This window comes from Somniosus microcephalus, chromosome 1, assembly GCF_052327205.1.
Source record: "Somniosus microcephalus isolate GS21.2 chromosome 1, FLI_Smic_1.0, whole genome shotgun sequence".
Lineage (NCBI taxonomy): Eukaryota > Metazoa > Chordata > Chondrichthyes > Squaliformes > Somniosidae > Somniosus > Somniosus microcephalus.
The window spans coordinates 151382460-151408354 of record NC_140987.1 but is presented as its reverse complement, the minus strand read 5'-3'; the positions used below and the strand labels follow the sequence as shown (position 1 = coordinate 151408354).

The following is a 25895-nucleotide window of genomic DNA, read 5'->3' as shown; positions in this document are numbered from 1 at the left end:
GATGAATTTCTTCACCCAGAGAGTGGTGAACCTGTGGAATTCTCTACCACAGAAGGCAGTTGAGGCCAATTCATTAAATATATTCAAGAAGGAGTTAGATATATTTCTTAAGGCTAAAGGGATCAAGGGATATGGGGAGAAGGCAGGGACAGGGTACTGAGTTTGGATGATCAGCCATGATCTCATTGAATGGCGGAGCAGGCTCGAGGGGCCGAATAGCCTACTCCTGCTCCTATCTTCTATGTTTCTATGTTTCAGGATTTTGACCCAGTGACAATGAAGGAATGATGATTATATGTCCAAGTTGCTATGGTATGTGACTTGGAGGTGATGGTGTACCTATGGACATGCTGCCCTTGTCCTTCTAGGTGATGGAGGTTACAGATTGGGAGGTGGGGTCAAAGAAGCCTTGCCAACTTGCTGCAGTGCATTCTATAGACAGTACACACTGAAGGATGGTGTTGAGCTGCTTAAGTGTTGTTGCAGCTGTACTCATCGAGGCAAGTGCAGAGTATTCCATCACACTCCTGACTTGTGTCTTGTAGGTCGTGGAGAGGCTTTGAGGAGTCAGGAGGTGAGCCACTCTCTATAGAACACCCAGCCTTTGAGCAGCTTGAGTATCCATGACATTTATGTGGCTCGTCTAGTTTTTGGTCAGGCTGTTGATGATGAGGGATTTGGTGATGGTAATGCCATTGATTGTCTAGAGGAGGTGGTTTGGCTCTCTCTTGTTGGACATGGCCATTGCCTGGCGCGAATGTTACTTGCCACTTATCAGCCCAAACTTGGATGTTGTCGAGGTCTCGTTGCATGTGGGCACAGACTGCTTCATTATCTGAGGAATTGCGAATGGAGCTGAACATTGTGCAATCATCAGCAGCAGCCCCACTTCTGACATTATGTTGGAGGGAAGGTCGTTGATGAAGCAGATGAAGATAGATGGGTCTAATGACCCATGTGAAAGACTTTCTTTTAACTTCTCCCTCATTCTTCTAGTGACAATCCTGAGTCTATGCTCCTTGTTACTGACTCACTAATCAGTTCAAATAATCTTTTACTATTTACATTAAACTTTTCATTTTATAAACCTCTATAAGATCCCTCATTATCCTTTGCTTTCCAGTGAAAAAGCCCCAGTTTTTAATATCATTGTCATCCATCCACATAGATGCTGCTGAGTGTTAAATTATCTAAAGTTAAAGTAATACTAACTAGTTAGTTACTGCAACCTAGGTTAAGATGATCTGGTACATAGGTGTGTTATCTACCGTTATAAGGACTGAGAACAGCATGTCACATACAGGCACCTACACAGATGACATTTTAATGTTTTTTTGCAAGCCAAGCATGTACTTCCCAGAAACCACTCAGAAGAGTGTCATGCTCCTACAATGTGTGAAAAATGCTTTATTCACAGAGCAAAGGTCTTACCAAGGTAGATAATCAATGATCTGAAAGTGTCAAAGTTGACATCCCCTCCATGACAAAAACTGCCTCCAAGAAGGTTGGTTTTCACTTCTTTGCCAAAGATTTCTATTCACCTCAATAATACTTAACTTTCCACAAAGTCCAGGGCCACAAAATTCAGCACATTAGCGTCGGCAGTAAAGGCCAGTTTTGGGAAAAAAAATGGTGGCCACCTCGCTTCTGCTCACTTCCATCAGTGTACTTGGCAGCTCTGCTTCACCAAGGAGGTGGTCACAGAACTCTGCCACCTCTTGGAACCAGACCTGCAGTCTCAGAGCAGGGTGATGACAGATCTGCCAGTGGCCCTCAGGGTGACCGTAGCCCTGAAATATTTTGTCAGTGGATCCTTCCGGGCTGGAACAGGTGACATAGCTAACATCTTGCAGTTCGTGGTCCATCACTGCATCTGGGAGGTCACAGAAGCTCTGTACTCCAGGAGAAGGGACTTCATTGTTGTCTTTCTAAATAGAAAAAAGCAGGAGGAATGTGCACATGGCTTTGCCAGGATATTGGGCTTCCCCATGGTGCAGGGCGCCATCGACTGCACACACGTGGCTTTGTGGGTGCTGCATATCAATGGTGAGATATACCGTAACTGCAAAGGCACTTACTTAATGTGCAGTTGGTGTGCGGCCATGCCCAGCACATTATGATGGTGAATGCCTCGTATCCTGGCAGCAGTCCAATTATCTCCAGAACTCGCTCCTCTAGCTGGGTCAGGTTCAGCAGTGCCTGCCCCCCCCCGCCTGTTAGCTCCTGCTCGCGCCGGTTGTGAGCCACCTTGGCCTGCAAGAGAAAGAGAAGTGTGTAAGTGAGTTTGGTGCAATGTGTTTGGGTAAGGCTAGTGGTGCAGTTGGTGGGATATGGCATTTGAAGATGCATTCACTCACCTTGACCATTTGTGTGAGGTCATTAAACTTCTTCCAGCATTGAATCCATGTCCTGAGGGAAAGACTGGTGGCATTAACTGCTTCAGCGATCTCCTCCCACTGCCTTTGAACAGTGTATCTGGAAGGCTACCTGGCCTCCTGGAGGTACAGGACCTGTCTCCTCCTATAGACCCACTACACCAAGGCCTCCAGTGCTGCATTGGAGAACCAAGGTGCCCTTTCTCTGCCCTATTGAGACACTGCTAACATCCAGCTCCAGTCAGAATGAGGTACTTCTCTCACAAAGCACCTCCCCTTTAACAAGTGCAGACAGCCTTTCACTCTGCAGGCAACCTTTAAATACAGAGCAAACTTCCCACGATATTGGGCCCCCTAATGAGCACTGAGCCAACCAGCAGCACGTTTAGCGCTGGACTCAGCGCTGCAATCATGTTAATGAGCAGGCAGTAGATATGTGCTGCATGCACTACTTTCAGTGAAAGAAAGAAAGACTTGGATTTACATAGCAGCTTTCACGACCACCGGACGTCTCAAAGCGTTTTACAAACAAATAAAGTATTTTTGGAGTGTAGTCACTGTTGCAATGTAGGAAATGCAGTGGGCACGGCAGATCGTACATCGCGATCCCTGCGTCCGTTTTGGGCCTTATCCAATTTAGCCCCCAAAGACTTCAATACTGCTCCCCTATCTAAGGAGGCTTTTCTAGCACCTCTCTTGGACAAGATACAAGATAAAGCTTGCTATCTGATGGTTGATTCCCCTCACCTCTAGTTTCCCGCTTCTCTCTTGCTATTTCTCTTCCATACTTTCCTGTCTTTCTCTATTTTATCAAGCCTATTATGGCCAGTGGTCGTCTGAAAATGTCTCCTTTGTTTCCTGTACCTTTCTATTCGTGGTTTCTCCATCCTACATCAGACTATGTTGAAACCTGATGGGTAATTTTACAAGTCCTCACTACTGGTGGGGGGGCCCTGCCTGCCAGCAGCATGTATCAGAAAATCATATGTGTTTCTGCCCGAATTTTTGATGCGCACTTCTGGTAGGTGAGGTACTCCGTTTGCAGTGTGGACTTATAAAATTACCCTCCTAAGCTAATCTCATAGTCTCCTACTTTAACGTGTACTTTTCCAGGATCTCAAATTGTACTACTCCTCATGTAATCTGCAATCTTTTAAAAGCAAAGGTTGGCATAACCTCACTACCTGTACTTGCTGATCCAGCTTGCCCACTCTTTTCTACGGTGCTAGTATAATGCACATGGGCCTTGGATCTTCTCCTTGGTTTTTCATTTAAAAAAATCACCCTCACCATTTGTCCATTGGACAATTCTAAATGTATATAGAGAATAAACAATAAATTGGCCCAAAGTCTTTAGAGAGGTAATTCAAGTTCAGCAGAAAGTGTTGTACAGCAATTTGTAGCACAGTCCAAGGTTGACAGAACAAATCCACAACAACATTCTGCACATGTTTACACGAGAACAAATTGATATCAGCAGCATGTTTGAGGGAGTTCATAAGGTCCCTTATGCTTTTTCTGAAACATTTTCAAAGACAGCTGTATAAACGACTGTCTTCAGAGTGACAGGAAGTTTTAGTCTTTCTTTCCCCAGAGAGACCCTGTATCTGAGCAAGTCAAAAACCCTTGACAAAAGCAAACAGGGGAATTTTTCTCCCTGACCTTTTAGCTGCCTGCTTTAGCAGAGGTGATGCTTCTTGATGAATCAAGAAATTTTGTTGAAGACATTTTTTGCAACTCTTGAGTATGCATAATGCATTGCAGGTGATAATATGTCTGTGTCCTTTTGACTGCAATTTCCATTTACATGTGACAAGTGTGCATTTTACACCATGTTAGAGCAGGCCAGTTCTCTGAAGATTCTGCAGTTAAATTGAAGATTTTCAGAATCTGCTTTGTAGCACAATCCTAGCTAGGTATCTTTATAAAATAATGTAGAAAAGTAACCATTCGCATCACATACTTTTCCAAAAGTTGTACCCATATCTTTTTGAGATTGTGCTGTCAGAACATGCAGATTATTTGACTTGAATTTTCTTAATTGAATACATCACACATTAGATGTGATGTTTCCACTCTGTTGTAGCATGACTAGCACTACTAAGTATAAATTACTTGATCACCCAAGTATCACGTTACCCTCAATTGATACTGGATATTTTTCATAAAAAAAGGAAACAATAAAGGAAACTTATATAAACTATTAATAAATGAAATGGTCAAGGATGTGAATGTGTGTGATTGGTGCATCAGGATCATGTGCATACTTATCCCTGAGCTTCCATTATTCTGTATAGAAATAAGAGATTGAATGTGTTTTTCTGTATGTTACTGGTTCAAGGCCAGTAGAAAAAAAGGTTAATGCTTTTCTGGATTTTGCCATTGCTTCCATTACTTATATCTGTCAAGAAGCAATCAGCACTTAATGGTAAAAGCGCAACTGCAGCAATCTCTTAATCAAACCATGGTATTGAAAGGATCCAACTCTTGATACCAGCACATCTGTATTTTGTATACTGCTGGTGTGTGTTGACTTGGTGGGCCTTTGCTCCACAAAAATCTACATTTTATAGTGACCGGCCAGAATTTAACCTGCTCAAGACTGAAAGCAATTGAATTATTTAATCAAAGAAAAAATATCTATCGGGGTGAGGTCTAGTGCAGCACAATTCCAACCTGCTGCACAACAGAGCTGTGTAAATCTTCACCAGCTGTCTTCTACATACGTACTAGGGACAATGCTTCGATTCCATGATAGAGAACTGGTTGGCGGACAGAAAGCAAAGAGTTGGAATAAATGGGTCGTTTTCCGAGTGGCAGGCAGTGACTAGTGGGGTACCGCAAGGATCAGTCCTAGGACCCCAGCTGTTCACAATATATATTAATGATCTGGACGAGGGAATTGGATGTAATATCTCCAAATTTGCAGATGACACAAAGCTGGGTGGGAGTGTTAGCTGTGAGGAGGATGTCGTGAAACTCCAGTACGATTTGGACAGGTTGGGTGATTGGGCAGAAACATGGCAAATGCACTATAATGTGGATAAATGTGAGGTTATCCACTTTGGTGGCAAAAACAGGAAGGCAGATTATTATTTGAATGGCAATAGATTGGGAGAAGGGGAAGTGCAAAGAGACCTGGGTGGTCTTGTGCACCAGTCGCTGAAGGTAAGCATGCCGGTGCAGCAGGCGGTTAAGAAGGCAAATGGTATGTTGGCCTTCATAGCGAGAGGGTTCGAGTACAGGAACAAGGATGTCTTGCTACAGTTGTACAGGGCCTTGGTGAGACCGCACCTTGAGTATTGTGTGCAGTTTTGGTCGCCTTACCTGAGGAAGGACGTTCTTGCCATGGAAGGAGTGCAGCGAAGATTCACCAGGCTGATACCTGGGATGGCAGGAATGACGTATGAGGAGAGATTGTGTCGATTGGGCTTGTACTCACTGGAGTTTAGAAGATTGAGAGGGGATCTCATTGAAACCTATAAAATTCTGTCAGGCCTGGACAGACTAGATGCAGGAAGGATGTTTCTGATGGCCAGTGAGTCCAGAACCAGGGGTCATAGTCTAAGGATAAGGGGAAGCCATTTAGGACTGAAATGAGGAGGAATTTCTTCACCCAGAAAGTGGTGAACCTGTGGAATTCTCTGCCACAGAGGGCGGTGGAGGCCAGTTCATTAAATATATTCAAGAAAGAGTTGGATATATTTCTTAAGGCTAAAGGGATCAAGGGATATGGGGAGAAGGCAGGGACAGGGTACCGAATTTGGATGATCAGCCATGATCTCATTGAATGGTGGAGCAGGCTCGAAGGGCCGAATGGCCTACTCCTGCTCCTATCTTCTATGTTTCTATGCCAGTGAGGATTGGCAATCAAGCTACAAAATTGTAGATCCGATTCTCTGACCCAGGTGTGAAATCACCCCTGCTGAGTTTTTTTTTAATTGCAGTTATGCCACTGTGGAGAAGAGTTGAGCAGGGTCCAAAGTTTTGCCTTAAAAGGAGGGAAGCAAAATTGGAGGAAGAGGCATCCTGGCACAGTGTTGTGCATCTTTTGCGGCAGGTTTCAGAACAGCATTGAAAGCGGCTCGTGAGCAAATTGCCTACCCATCAACTTGATTAATGTTTATGCACAACATGTGGACACCCAAAAAAGGGGAAGGTGAGAAAATGGGGTAGATTTTTGTCTTTGCTGTCAGGGGATTAAGTATTGCCTGGACAAATTGAGAGGGGAGAATTGCATGACCGTAACAAAGCCCACCAAATTTTCTTGCCATTAATTTAAATTGGAAGGAAAATTGAGCATGCTCTGTTACAATTGTTTGATCCTCCCCACTCAATCATCCTCTCCGATCTCCACCCACAGGCGATGCTTTTAACACCCAGGCTGTAAAGACAAAAATGTGTCCCAATACCTTTAAAAAAGGAATCCTCATTCTCCAGAGCAACACAAATTAAGACAATTGAAAATTCCTTTCTGAAATTTGCTCAGTCAATTTTGTTTTTAGTACATAGGTTGAATTTGTCAGTCTGACTCTTAATTAGACTTCCTTATGTATTCTAACTTAGTCATGTTTATTTGTTTGAAGTAGAGTTTATTTGCTATATATACATTGGTAACAAATTCTGGTAGATTTTCTTACAATCTTCATGGTGTTGTGATGGTCTTTTATATGTATTATTTCAGAAGTGTTCATCTTCCTGACCATAAGCCTTCACAAACTCAGGAGCAAAATTAGCTTTTCATTAATCATGGGAATTGTAGCTAAAATGTGCAAGAAATATAATTAAATTCATGAGTAGTAAAACTCCCATGGAAATTCACAGCTAAATGTCACCTATGCCTCTTTTGTGTTAAAGGCTGATTTTGGAGTACCTGTTGGCAGTGGGGATCCCAAAGGCGGTCATAAAAAAACAGTGATATTGGAAGAAGAAAGAGAAGAGATAAATATGAATTATGTCAACTCTAGCAGATTGTCAGTGAATGAAGGTAATGGTCATTTGAGTAAAAAAGGATAATTCTTTCAATGTGAATGATTTCTATATGGTCTTCATTATATATGCTGAAACCAACATAACTTTGGCCGCGATTTTGCCAGCGCTCAGAGGGCGGGTTTGGAGAGGGGTCAGAGGTTAAAGTCATTTTGATTGACGGCGGGTTCAGAACCCACTGTTAACCTGCCTCCACGCAACTTTGCAAAGTGTTAGTTCTGGGAGTCCCAATCAGACCCGACAGCAAGTGGCGGGAGAGGCACTACATAATCCCATTTGGCTCTTCCCATTTTACGACATTTTCAGCATGTTCCACACCGTTCGCAAAACACGCCAGCTGATTGTGCCGGGTTCAGCAACTACGTGAATTCTTGACAGCTGCACCTGCAGCATAAAAGTGGACCTGTAACATGGCTGACTTTCAGATGGCAGAACATTGTTTTTTGAGGTAACAACAGAAAACGCTGGAAGCATTCAGCAGGCCAGGCAGCATCCGTGGAGAGAGAAACAGAGTTAACGTTTCAGGTCTGGGACCCGTCGTCAGAACTGGAAAAAGTTAGGGATGTAACAGGTTTTAAGCAGGTGCCGAGGCAGGGAAAGTGGGGGGAGGGGAGGTGAGGAAGGAACTAAAGAGACGGTCTGTGCTAGGGTGGAAGGCAGGAGAGATTAAATGTTGAAAATGGAGATGGCAGAATCATCAACAGCTGCCACCTGAAAAAATGGGGGCAGGGGTTATAGTCTGAAATTGTTGAACTCAGTGTTGAGTCCAAAAGGCTGTAAAGTGCCTAATCAAAAGATGAGGTGCTGTTCCTCGAGCTTACGTTGAGCTTCATTGGAACAGTGTAAGAGGCCGAGGACAGAGAGGTCAGAGTGGGAGTGGAGTGGAGAATTAAAGTGACAAGCGACCGGAAGTTTTTTGAGGTGTTGGAACATATTTTGCAGGTCTATTGAGCTTGTAAGTGGTTAAGCTGAGATCCATATGCACCGTGACCTCCTTGGAAAACCCTCTCCCCACATTGACTGAGCGTTTATAGCATTCGAAGAGCAGCCGCGGCAGCAGCAGAACCAGGCATAACAGCAGCAGCAACAACAGGAGCGCCAACCTTCTCCTCACCCATCTGGTGCTGCACAGGGCAGAGGGCGTCAGTGCAGAGCTGCACCTCGCCGCAGGAGATACCCCCAACATAGGCAGAGGATGAGCTTCCTCAACATGACTGAGCAGCAGTGCCAAAGGAGGCTGAGACTTTGGCGAGAGGTAGTCGCTGACATCTGCACAATGCTGCACCAACACTGAAGCCCAGAGGAGCGGGTGGACACTCCTTACCAGTGGCAGTCAAAGTCACCACCGCACTCAATTTTTTTGCTTCAGGGTCCTTCCAGGGATCATCAGCAGACATCAGTGGCATCTCCCAGTCGGCCACACACACTTGCATCACGCAGGTTACCAATGCCCTCTTTGTAAAGGCGCACAGATGAAGCAAGTGTAACCACGCGTACGGTTGGCTTTGCAAATATGGCAGGCTTGCCAAGGGTGCAGGGCGTCGTAGACTGCACACATGTGGCTATTAGGGCACCCCATAACAACCCAGCTGTATTTGTCAACCGCAAGGGCTTCCACTCCCTTAACGTCCAGCTGGTGTGTAACCACAGGAAGAACATTATGCATGTTTGCGCCAAGTTCCCTGGCAGTTGCCATGACTCGTTAATCCTGTCGCAGTCTACTGTGCCTCAGCTCTTCAATCCGTCAACCCAACTTTCCGGATGGCTACTGGGAGACAAGAGCTACCCCCTGAAGACGTGGCTAATGACGCCGTTGAGGAGACCAACAAACGAAACTGAGGAGCGCTACAATGCGAGCCACATTTCCACCCGAGGCATCGTCGAGCAAACCATCGGCTTGCTCAAAATGCGATTCAGATGCCTCGACAGATCAGGTGGAGCCCTACAGTACTCACCAGCCAGGGTCTCCAGAATCATCGTGGTCTGCTGTGCACTGCACAACATCGCACAGCAATGTGGCTTACCGCTGCCTGAGGAACAAGTGGCTCAGGGCACAACCTCCTCAGAGGAGGAGGAGGAGGAGGAAGACCTTGCGGTAGTGGATGTGCCAGCTCCGCCAGCACGTGAGCACATTGCTGGCCGTGAGGCAAGGGATGCACTAACCCATGCCAGATTCGCTTAAGTTTACAAAGCAAACACATGTGGCTGTCACCTTCTTAACACACCATACACCATCTATACAATAAACTGTGGGTTCCTATCACTCTCACCACCATCATTACAGATGAAAGGTGCCCTGACACCGCACTGTGACACTTTCATTTCTGGGCACACATAGGCCAACTCTTTGAATGTTTGCCATTGCATTTCTTTATTACAATTGAAATGATGATGATAATCTTCAATTTGTATTACAACAAAACACCCAAGTGACTACCCTTGTGGCTATTTGTGTGTTAACTTTCTCTTACGTGTGCTTCTACGTGGTGCTTCCCCATGGCTTCAGCAGATGTTGAGGCACCTTGCTCACTTTCATGCTGCTCCTGCTTCGACACTTTTGGCGGATGTCCTCTGGGTTTGGGAGCCTGGGAGAGCTCTGCAACAGCCTGCTGCGCCTGCGGCTGTGCAGGTGCTGAGACAGCCATCTCAGCTGAGTGAGGAATCTGGGGCTCTGACCGAGGGCTCTGCAGTGGCATGGGAGTGTGAGCGCTTGGAGAGGAGCCCACCCTTCCTTGCTGTCGACCACCAACATCCCTCTCATGGGTCGCCCGCACTTCACTGCTAGCAAGTAGCTGGAGAGCACCTTGCTGCACATCAGTGGGGCCACGAGGACCCGTCTCTGTACTGACAGTCCTCATAATGGGGACAGTCATGTACCTTTGGTGTCTCTCCTCAATAGCTGCCCATCTATCCTCCATAGCAGACCATCTATTTAGAAGAGTCACCATGCTCTGTTGAGTCTGGCGAATTATGTCCTCCAAGGAGATTGCCACCCTCTCCATGGTGGCACGTTCATGCGCCATTGCCTCCACCATGGCATTGCTTATGTTTGAGATGGACTCCTCCATTCTCTGCACACTCGCAGTTACCATGGATGCAAAACCTGTCAGAGACTCCTGCACTTGTTGCTGAAGTTCCATCTTTCTGGATGGCCCCAGAGGCACAGGGTCCACATGCAGCTGAGCAGAGCAAGGAGCGCCCTGCGGCCTCTGACGAGGACTCTCCACTGCTGTCGCTGTTTCCACCATCTGCTGATGCTCACTTGTGAGCTGTGATACACCAGGTGACAACACTATTCTATCGCACGAATGACCCACCGAGGTGTGCGTCTCTGCGCTGGTGCTGGCACTCAATTCTGCTGACACTGCGCCCTCAGAGGTTGCAGCTTCCTCTGAGGAGCCTTCCGGCTCTTCCTCCTGGACAGTGGGGAGGGGGCTTCTCGATGGTCCTGTGGGGAGTAAAGGAATGAGTTAAACATGTGATATTAACGTAGCAGGCACATCGAATTGTGCAGATGATCAGAACTCAATCTGTATGAATATCAGATGCTGTATCAGTCACTCATACAATGCAACTGAGAGGGATGCAAATCTCTTCTGTCACCAGCTTCCTCTACTACGTCCGTCTGACCGTCCCCACTTCCAGATCCTCAGCACCTCCGACAATGTCGCGAGCAGCCTCCTCAGTGGTGGTTAAGTGGGCAATCGAAGGTGGCCCTCCTCCTGTCCTGCCCCCCTCCCTCTTATTGTGGGCTCTCTTTTCCTGCAATGAGGGACACAAGTGGAGTTTGAGTGAGAATGTTGGAGTGAGTGTAGAGAATCCATAACCTAGATGCTGAGAGGGAGACAAAGACGGAATGAGGTGCCAATACCAAGGGCCCTCCCTGTGCGTTGTTAGTTCTTGTCATTGCATAAAAGTGATAGCGAGTGTGAGGGGTGCATCGTAGAATGGTGAAGTGATACTGTACATAGAGAGAGAGGGATGGTTAAGAATGTAAGCGTAAAGTGGGATGTGCAGGAGTAGATGGACAATGCAGAGTGCTGGTGATGAGAGGAGATGGGGAGCAGATTGAAGATAAGTGTGATGTTATACTCACTTTTGCTGTGCGTAGCAGGTCATTGAACCTTTTCCTGCACTGAATCCAGGTGCGTGCACACAAAGACCTGGTGCTCACCTCCTCAGCAATTTGCAGCCAGGCTGCCTTGGTTTACTGAGGAGGCTTCCTACGTCCATTTGAGGGGAACAGTACCTCTTGGCGCCCTCTCACTCTCTCCACAAGAGCAATTGCACAGGTTGAATATTCCTAACACTGCTTCATCAAAATAATTCCAGATTCTGAGTTGAATGGCTGCAGCCAATATAGAGAAACTGTCACAGATTATTAAACAAGAAAATGATTAAGGTAGCTTAGTGATTGTGGTTCTGGGCTAGCAACCCAGAAGTTATGAGTTCAAATCCCAGTATGGCAAGTTATGAAAATGAATTCAGTGGCCCCGATATTAATCTGAAGGTGACTTCCGTGCAGGGTTGGAATTGCATGCGGGAAACCCATGCATCAACTGAGCAGGTCAGAATCTGGGATCTCGACTTAATTGTACTAATCAATTTTGACTTTCTGGGTTTTGCCTCCAAGCTACGCAGCGGGCATGATGCACACTCGCATGACGCAATCTCGGCTGTATTTAAAGGGACAGTGCAAAAATGGAAATTGGAGGTGTTCAGGATTGATGGTGTATATAGCGCAAGAGCAGCACCCAGATTTAATGCCACATCACTGGAATTAGGGCTGGGTGCAGTCAGGAGGAGGAAGGATATACTTTTCCCCAGCAATGGGAGGAAGAAACCAGCTGCTCTCACCAACAAGGTGTGGTTGGAGGTTGCTGAGGAGATGAGCAGCAGGAGCATTGAGCCCAGGTCATGGATGCAATGTAGAAAGTGGTTTAATGACCTAACCAGGTCAGGAAAAGTGAGTACATTTGCTAATTCAACTGCAGCCTGTGCTTTAAATTCCCCCCTCCCCCCAATCCTTTCACTCTGTCTTTCTAAGTGTTCTCCTTTACATCACTCATCACATCCACTCAACTTTCAGCAGGAGCCAGCCTTCACTTTTTATGCACTTCATCAGCCTCCCATTTATCCATCCACCATTGCCACTCACTCCAATCCTTATGCAATGTGATGATGCATCTGTCTCATAGTCACCCTCACCGAATGCACTGAATACTCACTCACAGGTCTGTTTTTTCGCCCCTTAAAGGTGAAGCGAGCGCAAAACACAAGGGAGAGGGACAGGACTGGACGTGCCCAGCTACAAATAGTACAACTCACAGATGCAGAGGAGGAGACCCTGGAGATACATTTCCGTCCCTCTCAGTCAGAGATAGAGAGACAGGGAACTTGCAGATAGCTGGTGACAGAATTACAAATATCTCTGACACATATGCTGACTTAATTTCATCAATGACTTAACGATGAGAAGACCGAGTATGGTGATTGTCAAGATTGTGACTTTGCCATGGCTAAATCATATCCCTTTCTTTTGTCTTCCGGAGCCTTCACGCATAAAGTAAGTGTTATGAATCTTATGATCCATGAAGAAAGACTCATGAAATAACACTGGACGGCCAGCTGGTGGTGCCGTCCAAGGAGTATAAATACTCTGGCGTGGGCCCAGCTTGCCCAGGACATTTTGTAAACAGGAACTAGTGAAAGATAACTAGACCACCCTGCTTTGAAACAAGTTGATTAAAGCCTTGCTTTATACTCGAACCAAGTGCGTAGTGAGTTTTATTAGGTCAGCAAGTGTCGCAGGACATCCTTGAGGATGATTCCTGCTGAAGGTGTACCATCACAGGACCTACAGCCATGCACCAGCACAGGGACTCGCACTTCGATGAGTCAACTTAGACAGTTAGTTGGGTTTTCACTTGGTGATTCACACCTCACAGGTGACCATGAGTAGACACTGGTGGCAGGGACAGCTGTGGATAGTCTGTGTCATGGGCGGATGTGTGGTGGGGGGGGGGACACAATCCTCTCCAAGCTCTGCTCAGCTGGACACAGATGCTGAACCCTGAGGCCTATCATTGAGAAGGAGAATGCTCAAGGTGCATCAGCAACTTAGCCAGGTACTGATAGCTGTGCCACGCACATGCTCCACAATAGCGGAGAGGATGGAGGAGTCCACCTCAGTTGTTAGTGGATTGGTGGTGTAAGGAATTGTGAGAATGTCTGCCATGGAGTTACAATCCACCTCCATGGAGTTTCAAGCAAGGCTCTCAAATGAGTCCACGGAGGCCATGATCACGGCCGTGCAGACTTTAGGCGGCAGACAAGTTGGCATCCAAAGAAAATGACAGATAGCTTATCCATGGCCTTACAATGCGTTGCTGATCTGCACCAAGCTGCTCTCCAGCAGAGTGGTAGTAGTGATGTGGTACTGGACCAGGAGAGGGATAATGGCGAAAGGGGACATGGAAGTGAGGACTCCACTCAAAGCGCTCCCACTTCTCACCCGTTGCACCACCCCCCCTCCCATCCTCAGGTAGTATCCGACATGCTGCCTCTTCTCCCATTGGCTGATTCTGCCCCTGCACAGGTGCAGGTGGAGCAGTCTTTGGTGGGGCCCTCGGGCTCCAAAACCCAGAGCTGTAGGCCTAAAGCATCTCAGCAGTCAGGGCAGGGATCTGAGCAGCCTGCCTCAACCTCTGCTGAAGCCACATGGGATGCACCACGTAGAAGCAGTAGGAAGTGTAAGTTGGAGAAATTGTAATTCACCAAGGGTATGCACACGGGTGTTTAACAAAATTGACTTGCACCATTTCCACGCCTTGCCCATTATTGCATCCTGATGGCCAAATCGCCCTTTCACTTGTTTCATGATGAATGCCAGTGCCAGTACATGTTGGGAACTATTGGGTAGATGTGCAATGGGTGGATGAGTGGTTGAAGGACTGTTTAGTGCAAAGTCGGGGGTGGTGGGGGAGGGATGTGAGACGGGTGGGGGGCAATTGGTGCTGGTGGTAGAAACGGACCGCAGGATTTCATTCATTATGTTTCACACTGGGTGAACCTTAGTGATATCTTCTCCTCCTCCTCCTCCTCCTCCATGTTCTTCTCATCCGAAGATGAGTGATGAGCCTCTTCATCCTCCTCCACCTGCAATCCTCTCTGCTGCGCCATGTTCTGCAGGACACAGCACACCTCTATCATTCTGGACACCCTGGCTGGCAAGTACTGAAAGGCGCCTCCAGATCTATCTAGGCATTTGAAATGCAACTTCAACATTCCGATGTCTTGCTCGATGACACGCCTGGTGCTCATGTGGCTCTCATTGTAGTGCTTGTGCGCCTCAATGGGGGGGTTCCTCACAGGTGTCATGAGCCAACTTTGGTGCACACCTGCATGAACAACTTCTTGTGGTTGCACACCAGCTGTGCATTGATGGAAGAATATCCTTGCGGTTTATAAAAACTCCTGGTTGCTGTGGTGGTGCTCGAATTGCCGCATGTGTACAGTCGTTGGCACCTGTACCTGTGGGAATCCAGTCAGAGAAGCGAATCAGAGTGCCTGCTCATTCTGGCTATTCTCATCACAGGGAAATTTACATAATTATCGGCCCTGGCAAACAAGCCATCAGTGACCTGCCTTTTGCATTATGTAATGTGTGTCTCTGTGAATAAAGGCTGGTAAGCAACTAAAGACTAGGCTCTAGGCTTCTATCCTTCACCAACTGGCTATCCAGCTTTAACAAATATGACTGAGTCTTGCATGAAATGTGAGTCGGAGATATTTAATTCTGTCACGTAGCAGCTGCAAAGTCCCAATCTCTCCATCTCTGATGGTCAAGAACGCAGATATGCCACTGATCTCCATGGCCTCTTTCTCTGATGATGTCAGCTGCATGATGTGTAGTGGGCCACCTCTGGTCCTCTCCCTTTCCCTTATGCTTTGTGCTCACTTCTCCTGCAGCGGGGGTATAACAGACCTACAAGCGTCTGTAGCGGGGGTATAACAGACCTACAAGCGACTGTAGCGGGGGTATAACAGACCTACGAGCGTCTGTAGCGGGGGTATAACAGACCTACGAGCGTCTGTAAGGCATGTCTTCACCCAATGGATGCAGTGCATTCAGTGAGGGTGACTATCAGGCAGATGCATCACATTGCATAAGGATTGGGGTGAGTGGCAGTGGTGAATGGATAAATGGGGAGGTGAGGAAGTGCATAGAAAGTGAATGATGAGGGCGTTTCAAACTTAAGTGGCTGTGAGGAGTGATGTGATGGATTATGCTTGACAAGACAAAGTGGGGGGGGTGGGGGGATTCCACGAGGCCAGGGTAACTCACCCGCCCACAGTTAAATTTAAAATGGTGGATCACCGTGAGGCACGGTGTAGTGTATGTACTTTGCAGAAGGAACTATATTCTGCAGCCCCTGTATACTGCAGTACCAGTAGTGACCACCCCTGTATTTAAGCCTGTATAGTAACTTTGCATAGTAGTTCCAGTTTTGTCTCCACTCAGTAAACACCTGTTGTAACCAACTCCTGCAGTCCATGTCTCAATTACACACGGACATAATACTGGCGATGAGCAGATCCGAACTTACCTACAGTTCTGCACCACCTCATGGGGATCCATCCCTGAAGCGAAGTTGTTAGAGGTCGAGGCCAGAAGGAAGAAAAAAAAACAAACAGAAGAAACGGGCGTCGACCGTGGGCAACCGCCTCTGATTCATCGGAGTTGAAGATTTGCAGGAGAGGCTGTCGAGAGCGGGGCTTGGTTATCCTGTCTATGGTGTTCCAGCTAATCGGGCTGGTGGCAGGTAGTACACTGATCCTTCCTGGGCTGCGGCGGGCTAGAGCTCGATCGGGTGGCTTTTCAACGGGGCCGAGCAGCGATGTCGGGAAGAGGAGAGAGAGAGAGAGGGTGGAGCACACAGGGCATGGCCGGTGCTACGAAGCCGGGCAGCGTACAGACCCGAGAAGAGGGAGGAACGTGTCCCGTAGGGTTTGCTCTGACGACGGGAAAATAAAAGAAATTAGGAGCGCAGGAAGCCGTGAGGAACTGCAGTTTGCCATGGGGACCGTGGAGAGCGGCGTTAGCAGCAGCGCGGGGGGAAAGTGCGCGAAGACCATAGGGCGTCGCCATCAAGGCATAAAAACACCAGCAACAGCGCTAGCGGCAGCGGAGAAGACAGATAGCGCGGGAGGCGCCATCTTAATCCAGCGGGGAAGAAGGCAAAGCGCGGGAGGCGCCATTTTGTTCAATCGGGGAAGAAGGCAAAGTGCGGGAGGCGCCATCTTAGATTTCCAAGATGCCGAAGACTGGCAATATCACTGCCTTCGATAACGCAATAGAAGACTGGACCACATATGTGGAAAGAGTCGAAGTATATTGCAAGGCAAACGAAGTAGCCGATCAGAAAAAGGCATCGGTACTACTAAACTTAATGGGCGCAAGAACATACGGCCTATTGCGGAACCTGATCACGCCAGCCAAACCGATGGCGAAGAGTTTTAACGAAATTGTTGATATCCTACAGGAACACCTAAATCCTACACTGCTGCTGATAGCAGAAAGATTTAAGTTCCACAAGAGAAATCAGCATAAAGATGAGAGCAATGCTGATTACCTTACAGAACTACGCAAGCTATCAAAGCACTGCCAGTTCGGAGCAGGACTGGCAGATACCCTACGGGACAAATTTGTCTGTGGACTCCTGAGTGAAGGAACCCAGAAGAGGTTACTCTCAGAGAAAGAGCTGACGCTAGATAAGGCTTTCAGCGTGGCAGTATCGTACGAAGCAGCAGCAAGGGGAGCTGCGGAAATACAGCAAAAGGCACAGGAATACGGCACCCATGAAATGACACGGGGATTTGAAAAATGTTATCGCTGTGGCAGAACAACCCATGACCAGAAGGACTGTTGGTCCAAGGACAAAATATGCAGGCAATGCGGAAAGATGGGACACATTGCATGAGTTTGCAGATCTGGGAGGAAGACCAACGACAACAAAAAGGCTACTAAGGAACAGTACAGGAAAGTACAAAAGATGACGGACTGTAGTTCCGAAGACCAGACGAGCGATAGTGAATCCGGGAACAAGAGACTAAGCTGTCTCAAACTTCACAACGTAATCGCAAAAGAGGATCACCGAACCATTTGGGTCACCCTCACAATAGCAGGGTCCCAAGTCAAAATGGAATTGGATACAGGATCAGCCCTGACCGTCATGAATCGACGAGACTATGAGCGGCTATTCTCACACATACCCTTGAAAGAGACATCCATTGTCTTGAAGACGTATACGGGGCATAAAGTATACCCCAGAGGGAAAATAAGGGTGCCTGTCGAATACAACGGCAAGGAAATACAGAAATTGTATCTGTACATACTGCAAGATGGTGGACCACCGTTATACGGACGTGAATGGATCAGAAAGATAAGTTTAGACTGGCACTCCATTCAGGCACTGACTGTGGCTGGTAAAAAGGATGACGACGTCACACCTGGACGATTGTCAAAAATCTTAGCTAACGCTAAAGAGGTATTTCAACAAGAACTGGGAACTCTTAAAGGCGTAACCGCCTCGATAAAAATAGAAGAGAATGCAATTCCCAAGTTTTTCAAAGCAAGACCGGTACCGTATGCAATTCGCCCAGCCGTCGAGGCAGAGCTGGAGAATCTGGAGAATGCAGGCGTGTTATCTAAGGTAAACTGGAGCGAGTGGGCGACACCCATCGTTCCTGTCATGAAAAAAACGTTAAACAATAAGTCTGATGAGCCAAGGAAGGTTCGCATCTGTGGGGACTTCAAGGTGACGGTGAACCCAGTCCTTCACACAGTACAGTATCTCCTCCCGAGGATAGAAGATATTTTCGCCTCACTATCTGGAGGGAAGCGTTTTACAAAAATTGACCTAGCACAAGCATATTTGCAGATGGAGGTTGAAGAATCCTCGAGGAAGTATCTCACGATAAACACTCACAAAGGTCTTTACCAGTATAATCGACTGGTATTCGGAGTAGCATCAGCTCTGGCGATATGGCAAAGAGCGATGGAACAAGTCCTGCAAGGGATTCCAGGGACTCAGTGTTACTTGGACGACATCCTAGTGACAGGTGAAAATGACAGTGAACACCTTGCCAACCTAGCGCAGGTGCTCACTAGACTAAGAGAACATGGGCTACGAGCCAATCGCACCAAGTGCGAGTTTTTTAAGAAACAGATATCGTATTTGTAGTGTATGTACCTTTCAGAAGGAACTATATTCTGCAGCCCCTGTATACTGCAGTACCAGTAGTGACCACCCCTGTATATAAGCCTGTGTAGTAACATTTGATAGTAGTTCCAGGTTGCCTCCATTCAGTAAAGACCTGTTATAACCAACTCCTGCAGTCCGTGTCTCAATTATACACGGACATAATACTGGCGACGAGCAGATACGAACTTACCTACAGTCTGCACCACCTCATGGGGATCCATCCCTGAAGCGAAGTTATCAGAGGTCGTGGCCAGAAGGAAGAAAGAAACAGAAGAAACGGGTGTCGACCGTGGGCATCCGCCTCTGAGTCAGCGGAGTTGAAGATTTGCAGGAGAGGCTGTCGAGAGCGGGGCTTGGTTATCCTGTCGATGGTGCTTCAGCTAATCGGGCTGGTGGCAGGTAGTACACTGATCCTTCCTGGGCTGCAGCGGTCTAGAGCTCGAGCGGGTGGCTTTGCAACGGGGCCGAGCAGCGTTGTCGGGAAGAGGAGAGAGAGAGAGGGTGGAGCACACAGGGCGCGGCCAGTGCTACGAAGCCGGGCAGCGTACAGACCCGAGAAGAGGGAGGCAAGAGTCCCGCAGGGTTGTTCCGACGACGGGGAAAGAATAAAATTTAAACGCGCAGAAAGCCGCGAGGAGCTGCAGTTTGCCACAGGAACCGTGGAGAGCGGCGTTAGCAGCAGCGCGGGGGGAACTGCGTGAAGAACATAGGGCGTCGCCATCAAGGCATAAAACGCCAGCAACAGCACTAGCAACAGCGGAGAAGACAGAAAGCACGGGAGGCGCCATCTTAATCCAGCGGGGAAGAAGGCAAAGCGCGGGAGGCGCCATTTTGTTAAATCGGGGAAGAAGGCAAAGCGCAGGAGGCGCCATCTTAGGTTTCCAAGATGCCGAAGACTGGCTATATCACTGCCTTCGATAATGCAATAGAAGACTGGACCACGTATGTGGAAAGAGTCGAGGTATATTAAGAACATAAGAACATAAGAAATAGGAGCAGGAGTAGGCCAATCATAAGAACATAAGAACATAAGAAATAGGAGCAGGAGTAGGCCAATCGGCCCCTCGAGCCTGCTCCACCATTCAATAAGATCATGGCTGATCTGATCCTAACCTCAAATCTTCTATCACTCTGCATCCACCCGAACCCATGTGATCTCCCGGGAGAGGCGAAAAACCAGATAAAGACCCAATGGCCAATTTGGGAGAAAAAAATCTGGGAAATTCCTCTCCGACCCATCTAGGCGATCGAAATTCTTCCAGGAGATCACTCTGTCCCTATATTTTCTACAGTACTTACCTTCTGTAAAGGCGATCTCCACCCCAACCAGGAACAGGAATAAAACCATCTCCTGAAATCTAACAGAATTAGAACACAGTAGGAGCAGAACACGGCTACACGGCCCCTGGGCCCGCTCCACTACCCACAGGGCCATGACCATTCCGAACCCAAACTCATGTCCAATTTCCTGCCCGCTCCCCGTAACCCTTTATTCCCTTTACTTCTAGGAAACTATCTATTTCTGTTTTAAATTTATTTAATGATGTAGCTTCCACAGCTTTCTGGGGCAGCAAATTCCACAAACCTACCACCCTCTGAGTGAAGAAGTTTCTCCTCATCTCAGTTTTGAATGAGCAGCCCCTTATTTTAAGATTATGCCCCCTAGTTCTAGTTTCACCCATCATTGGGAACATCCTCACCGCATCCACCCGATCAAGCCCCTTCACAATCTTATATGTTTCAATAAGATCGCCTCTCATTCTTCTGAACTCCAATGAGTAGAGTCCCAATCTACTCAACCTCTCCTCATATGACCACCCCCTCATCCCCGGGATTAACCGAGTGAACCTTCTTTGTACTGACTCGAGAGCAAGTATGTCTTTTCTTAAGTATGGACACCAAAACTGTATGCAGTATTCCAGGTGCGGCCTCACCAATACCTTGTACAACTGCAGCAATACCTCCCTGTTTTTATATTCCAACCCCCTAGCAATAAAAGCCAACATTCCATTGGCCTTCTTAATCACTTGCTGCACCTGCATACTAACTTTTTGAGTTTCGTGCACCAGGACCCCCAGATCCCTTTGTACTACAGTACTTTCCAGTTTCTTGCCATTAAGATAATAACTTGCTCTATGATTTTTCCTGCCAAAGTGCATAACCTCACACTTTCCAGTATTGTATTCCATCTGCCAAATCTCTGCCCACTTACTTAGCCTGTCTATGTCCCTTTGCAGGTTTTTTATGTCCTCCTCACTCACTACTTTCCCTCCCATCTTTGTATCATCTGCAAACTTTGATATGTTACACTCGGTCCCCTCCTCCAAATCGTTAATATAGATTGTAAAGAGTTGGGGACCCAGCACTGACCCCTGCGGAACACCACTAGTTACTGGTTGCCAATCTGAGAACGAACCATTTATCCCAACTCTCTGCTTTCTGTTAGAGAGCCAATCCTCCACCCACGCCAGAATATTACCCCCAATCCCGTGATTTTTTATCTTGAGCAATAATCTTTTGTGTGGCACCTTGTCAAATGCCTTTTGGAAGTCTAAATACACTACGTCCACTGGTTCCCCTTTATCCACCCTGTATGTTACTTCCTCAAAAAACTCAAGCAAATTTGTTAAACATGACTTCCCCTTCATGAAACCATGCTGAGTTTGCCCTATTAAATTATGTTTATCCAAATGTCCCGTTACTGTCTCCTTAATAATGGACTCTAACATTTTACCAACCACAGATGTTAGGCTAACAGGTCTATAGTTTCCAGCCTTCTGCCTACTACCCTTTTTAAATAAGGGTGTTACATTAGCAGTTTTCCAATCTGCCGGGACCTTTGCTGAGTCCAGTGAGTTTTGGAAAATTATTACCAATGCATCCACAATCCCTACCGCTACTTCCCTCGCGCCTGCTCCGCCATTCAATAAGATCATGGCTGATCTGATCCTAACCGCCAATCCACTATCACAGAACCATCTCCTGAATCTAACAGAATTAGACACACGAAATAGGAGCAGGATCAGGCTATACGGCCCCTGGGCCCGCTTCGCTACCCACAGGGCCATGACCGATCCGAACCTAGACTCATGTCCAATTTCCTGCCCGCTCCCCATAACCCTTAATTCCCTTTACTTCTAGGAAACTGTCTATTTCTGTTTTAAATTTATGTAATGATGTAGCTTCTACAGCTTTTTGGGGCAGCATATTCCATGGACCTACCACCCTCTGAGTGAAGTAGTTCCTCCTCATCTCAGTTTTGAAAGAGCAGCCCCTTATTCTAAGACTATGCCCCCTAGTTCTAGTTTCACCCATCATCGGGAACATCCTCACCGCATCCACCCGATCCAATCCCTTCACAATCTTATATGTTTCAATAAGATCGCCTCTCATTCTTCTGAACTCCAATGAGTAGAGTCCCAATCTACTCAACCTCTCCTCATATGTCCATCCCCTCATCCCCGGGATTAACTGAGTGAACCTTCTTTGTACTGACTCGAGAGCAAGTATGTCCTTTCTTAAGTATGGACACCAAAACTGTACGCAGTATTCCAGGTGCGGTCTCACCAATACCTTGTACAACTGAAGCAATACCTCCCTATTTTTATATTCTATCCCCCTAGCAATGAAAGCCAACATTCCATTGGCCTTCTTAATCACTTGCTGCACCTGCATACTAACCTTTTGAGTTTCGTGCACCAGGACCCCCAGATCCCTTTGTACTTCAGTACTTTCCAGTTTCTTGCCATTAGGATAATAACTTGCTCTACGATTTTTCCTGCCAAAGTGCATAACCTCACACTTTCCAGTATTGTATTCCATCTGCCAAATCTCTGCCCACTTACTTAGCCTGTCTATGTCCCCTTGCAGGTTTTTTATGTCCTCCTCACTCACTACTTTCCCTCCCATCTTAGTATCATCTGCAAACTTTGATATGTTACACTCGGTCCCCTCCTCCAAATCGTTAATATAGATTGTAAAGAGTTGGGGACCCAGCACTGAGCCCTGCGGAACACCACTAGTTACTGATTGCCAGTCTGAGAATGAACCATTTATCCCAACTCTCTGCCTTCTGTTAGATAGCCATTCCTCTATCCATGCCAGAATATTACCCCCAATCCCATGATTTTTTATCTTAAGCAATAATCTTTTGTGTGGCACCTTGTCAAATACCTTTTGGAAGTCTAAATACATTACGTCCACTGGTTCCCCTTTATCCACCCTATATGTTGCTTCCTCAAAGAACTCCAGCAAATTTGTCAAACATGACTTCCCCTTCGTAAAACCATGCTGACTTTGTCCTATTAAATTATGATTATCCAAATGCCCTGTTACTGTCTCCTTAATAATGGACTCCAAAATTTTACCTACCACAGATGTTAGGCTAACCGGTCTATAGTTTCCAGCCTTCTGTCTACTGCCCTTTTTAAATAAGGGTGTTACATTAGCAGTTTTCCAGTCTGTCGGGACCTTTGCCGAGTCCAGGGAGTTTTGGAAAATTATTACCAATGCATCCACAATCCCTACCGCCACTTCCCTCAAGACCCTAGGATGTAAGCCATCAGGTCCTGGTGATTTATCCGCCTTGAGTCCCATTATTTTACCGAGTACCACTTCCTTAGTGATTTTGATCGTGTTTAGCTCCTCCCCCCCTTTAGCCCCCTGTTTGTCCAGTGTTGCGATATTCTTAGTGTCTTCTACTGTAAAGACTGATGTAAAATGTTCATTCAGTGTTTTTGCCATCTCCATATTTCCCACCATTAATTTCCCAGTCTCATCCTCTAAGGGACCAACATTTACTTTAGCCACCCTTTTTCTATTTATATAACTATAAAAACTCTTACTATCTGTTTTCATATTTTTTGCTAATTTACTTTCATAATCTATCTTCCCTTTCTTAATCAATCTTTTTGTTATTTTTTGCTGTCTTATAAAGTTTTCCCAATCCTCTATCCTCCCACTAGATTTGGCTACCTTATATGCCCTTGTTTTTAGTCGAATACTATCCTTAATTTCTTTACTTAGCCATGGATGGCTGTCTTTTCTTTTACACCCTTTTCTTCTCAGTGGAATATATTTTTTTTGGAAGTTGTAAAATAACTCCTTAAATGTACACCACTGATCATGTATCGTTTTACCCTTTAATCTATCTTCCCAATCCACTCTACTCAATTCCGCTCTCATACCTTCATAGTCTCCTTTATTCAAGCTTAGCACGCTTGTTTGAGATCCAACCTTCTCACCCTCTAATTGAATATGGAATTCAACCATGTTATGGTCACTTTTTCCAAGGGGATCCTTTACTAGGACATTTTTAATTAATCCTGTCTCGTTACACAGGACCAGATCTAAGTTTGCTTGCCCCCTGGTCGGTTCAGTTACATACTGCTCAAGAAACCCATCCCTAATACATTCAATGAACTCATCCTCAAGGCAGCCCTGCCCAATTTGATTTGTCCAATTAATATGATAGTTAAAATCCCCCATAATTATAGATGTTCCCTTATTACAAGCCTCAACTATTTCCTGATTGATACTCCGTCCAACAGAGTTGCCACTGTTCGGAGGCCCACTAGTGTTTTTTTCCCCTTATTATTCCTTACCTCCACCCAAACTGTTTCATTATCCTGATCTTTTGACCCAATATCATTTCTCTGTATTACAGTGATTCCTTCCTTTATTAACATAGCCACCCCACCTCCCCTTCCTTCCTGCCTGTCCTTCCTGATCGTTAAATAACCTGGTATGTTTAATTCCCAGGCATTGTCACCCTGCAGCCATGTTTCTGTAATGGCCACAAGATCATACCCATATGTAGTTATTTGTGCCATTAACTCGTCTGTTTTGTTACGAATGCTACGTGCATTCAGATAGAGAACTTTCAAAGATGTTTTGTGACACTTAGTTCCTGCTTTTGCCCTTTTTATTACTTTACCTTTTACTCCATACCTTCTGCCCCTTCCTGACATGCTCTGGTTTTCAATTTCCCCACTGCTACCTAAGTCTATGACCTTCTCTGTTGTCATTTTTATTATTTGCTCTCTAGGAACCTCCCCCCAACTAGTTAGTTTAAAGCCCTCTCTACAGCCCTAGTTATATGATCCGCCAGGACTCTAGTCCCAGCACTGGCCAAGTGAAGCCCGTCCCAACGGAACAGCTCCCTCCTGCCCCAGTACTGGTGCCAGTGTCCCAGGAAGCAAAACCCATTTCTCCCACACCAGTCTTTGAGCCACGCTTTTAACTCTCTGATTTTATTTGTCCTAGCCAATTTCACTCGTGGCTCAGGTAATAATCCAGAGATTATTACCCTTGTGGTTCTGCTTTTTAATTTGGCCCCTAGCTGCTCAAACTCCCTCAGCAGAGCCTCCTTCCTTGTCCTATCTATGTCGTTTGTACCAACATGGACCACGATAACTGGATCCTCCCCCTCCCACTCCAAGTTTCTCTCCAGTCCAGAGGAGATGTCCTTAACCCTGGCACCGGGCAGGCAACAGAGCCTTCGGGACTCTCGCTGTCGGCTGCAAAGAACTCTATCTATCCCCCGAACGATACTATCCCCTACCACTGCAACATTTCTTTTAACTCCCCCCACTTGAATGGCCCCCTGCTCCACGGTGCTGTGGCCAGGTTGCTCATTCTCCCCGCAGTCCCTGTTCCCAACCCCACGGGGAGTAAGAGCCTCGAACCTGTTGGACAAGTGCAAGGCCTGCGGCTCCTCCAACACTACCTCCTGGATCCCCGTACCTGCCTCACTTCTAGCCACACCATCCTGACCCTGGCCATGGAATACATCTGAATTAATTAATCTAATTGGTGTGAATACCTCATGATACACAGAGTCCAGGTAACTCTCCCACTCCCTGATGTGTCTCAGTGTTTGAAGCTCGGACTCCAGCTCTTCAACACGGAGCCGGAATTCCTCGAGCAGCCAACACTTACTGCAAATGTGATCACCGTGAGCATCAATGGTGTCCACCAGCTCCCACATATTGCAGCAGCAACACATAACCTGATCTCCCATTCTATGTAATTAATTAAATTTATTAATATTATTGCGAGGCAAACGAAGTAGCCAATGAGAAAAAGGCAACGGTACTGCTAAACTTAATGGGCGCAAGAACGTACGGCCTATTGCGGGACCTGATTACTCCAGCCATACCGAAGGCGAAGAGTTTTAACGAAATTGTTGCTATCCTACAGGAACACCTAAATCCTACACCGCTGCTGATAGCAGAAAGATTTAAATTCCACAGGAGAAATGAGC

General features: G+C 46.6%; 1 protein-coding gene across 1 annotated transcript in view; it reads left to right on the top strand.

The window, feature by feature from the left end:
* The window catches only part of LOC147124414 (uncharacterized), a 347949-nt gene that overhangs the window by 306131 nt on the left and 15923 nt on the right, over positions 1-25895 (top strand). The window contains exon 13 of the mRNA XM_085969950.1: positions 7233-7362. Coding sequence (XP_085826076.1) covers positions 7233-7362 — 130 coding nt within the window. The remainder of the gene's footprint in view (positions 1-7232; positions 7363-25895) is intronic.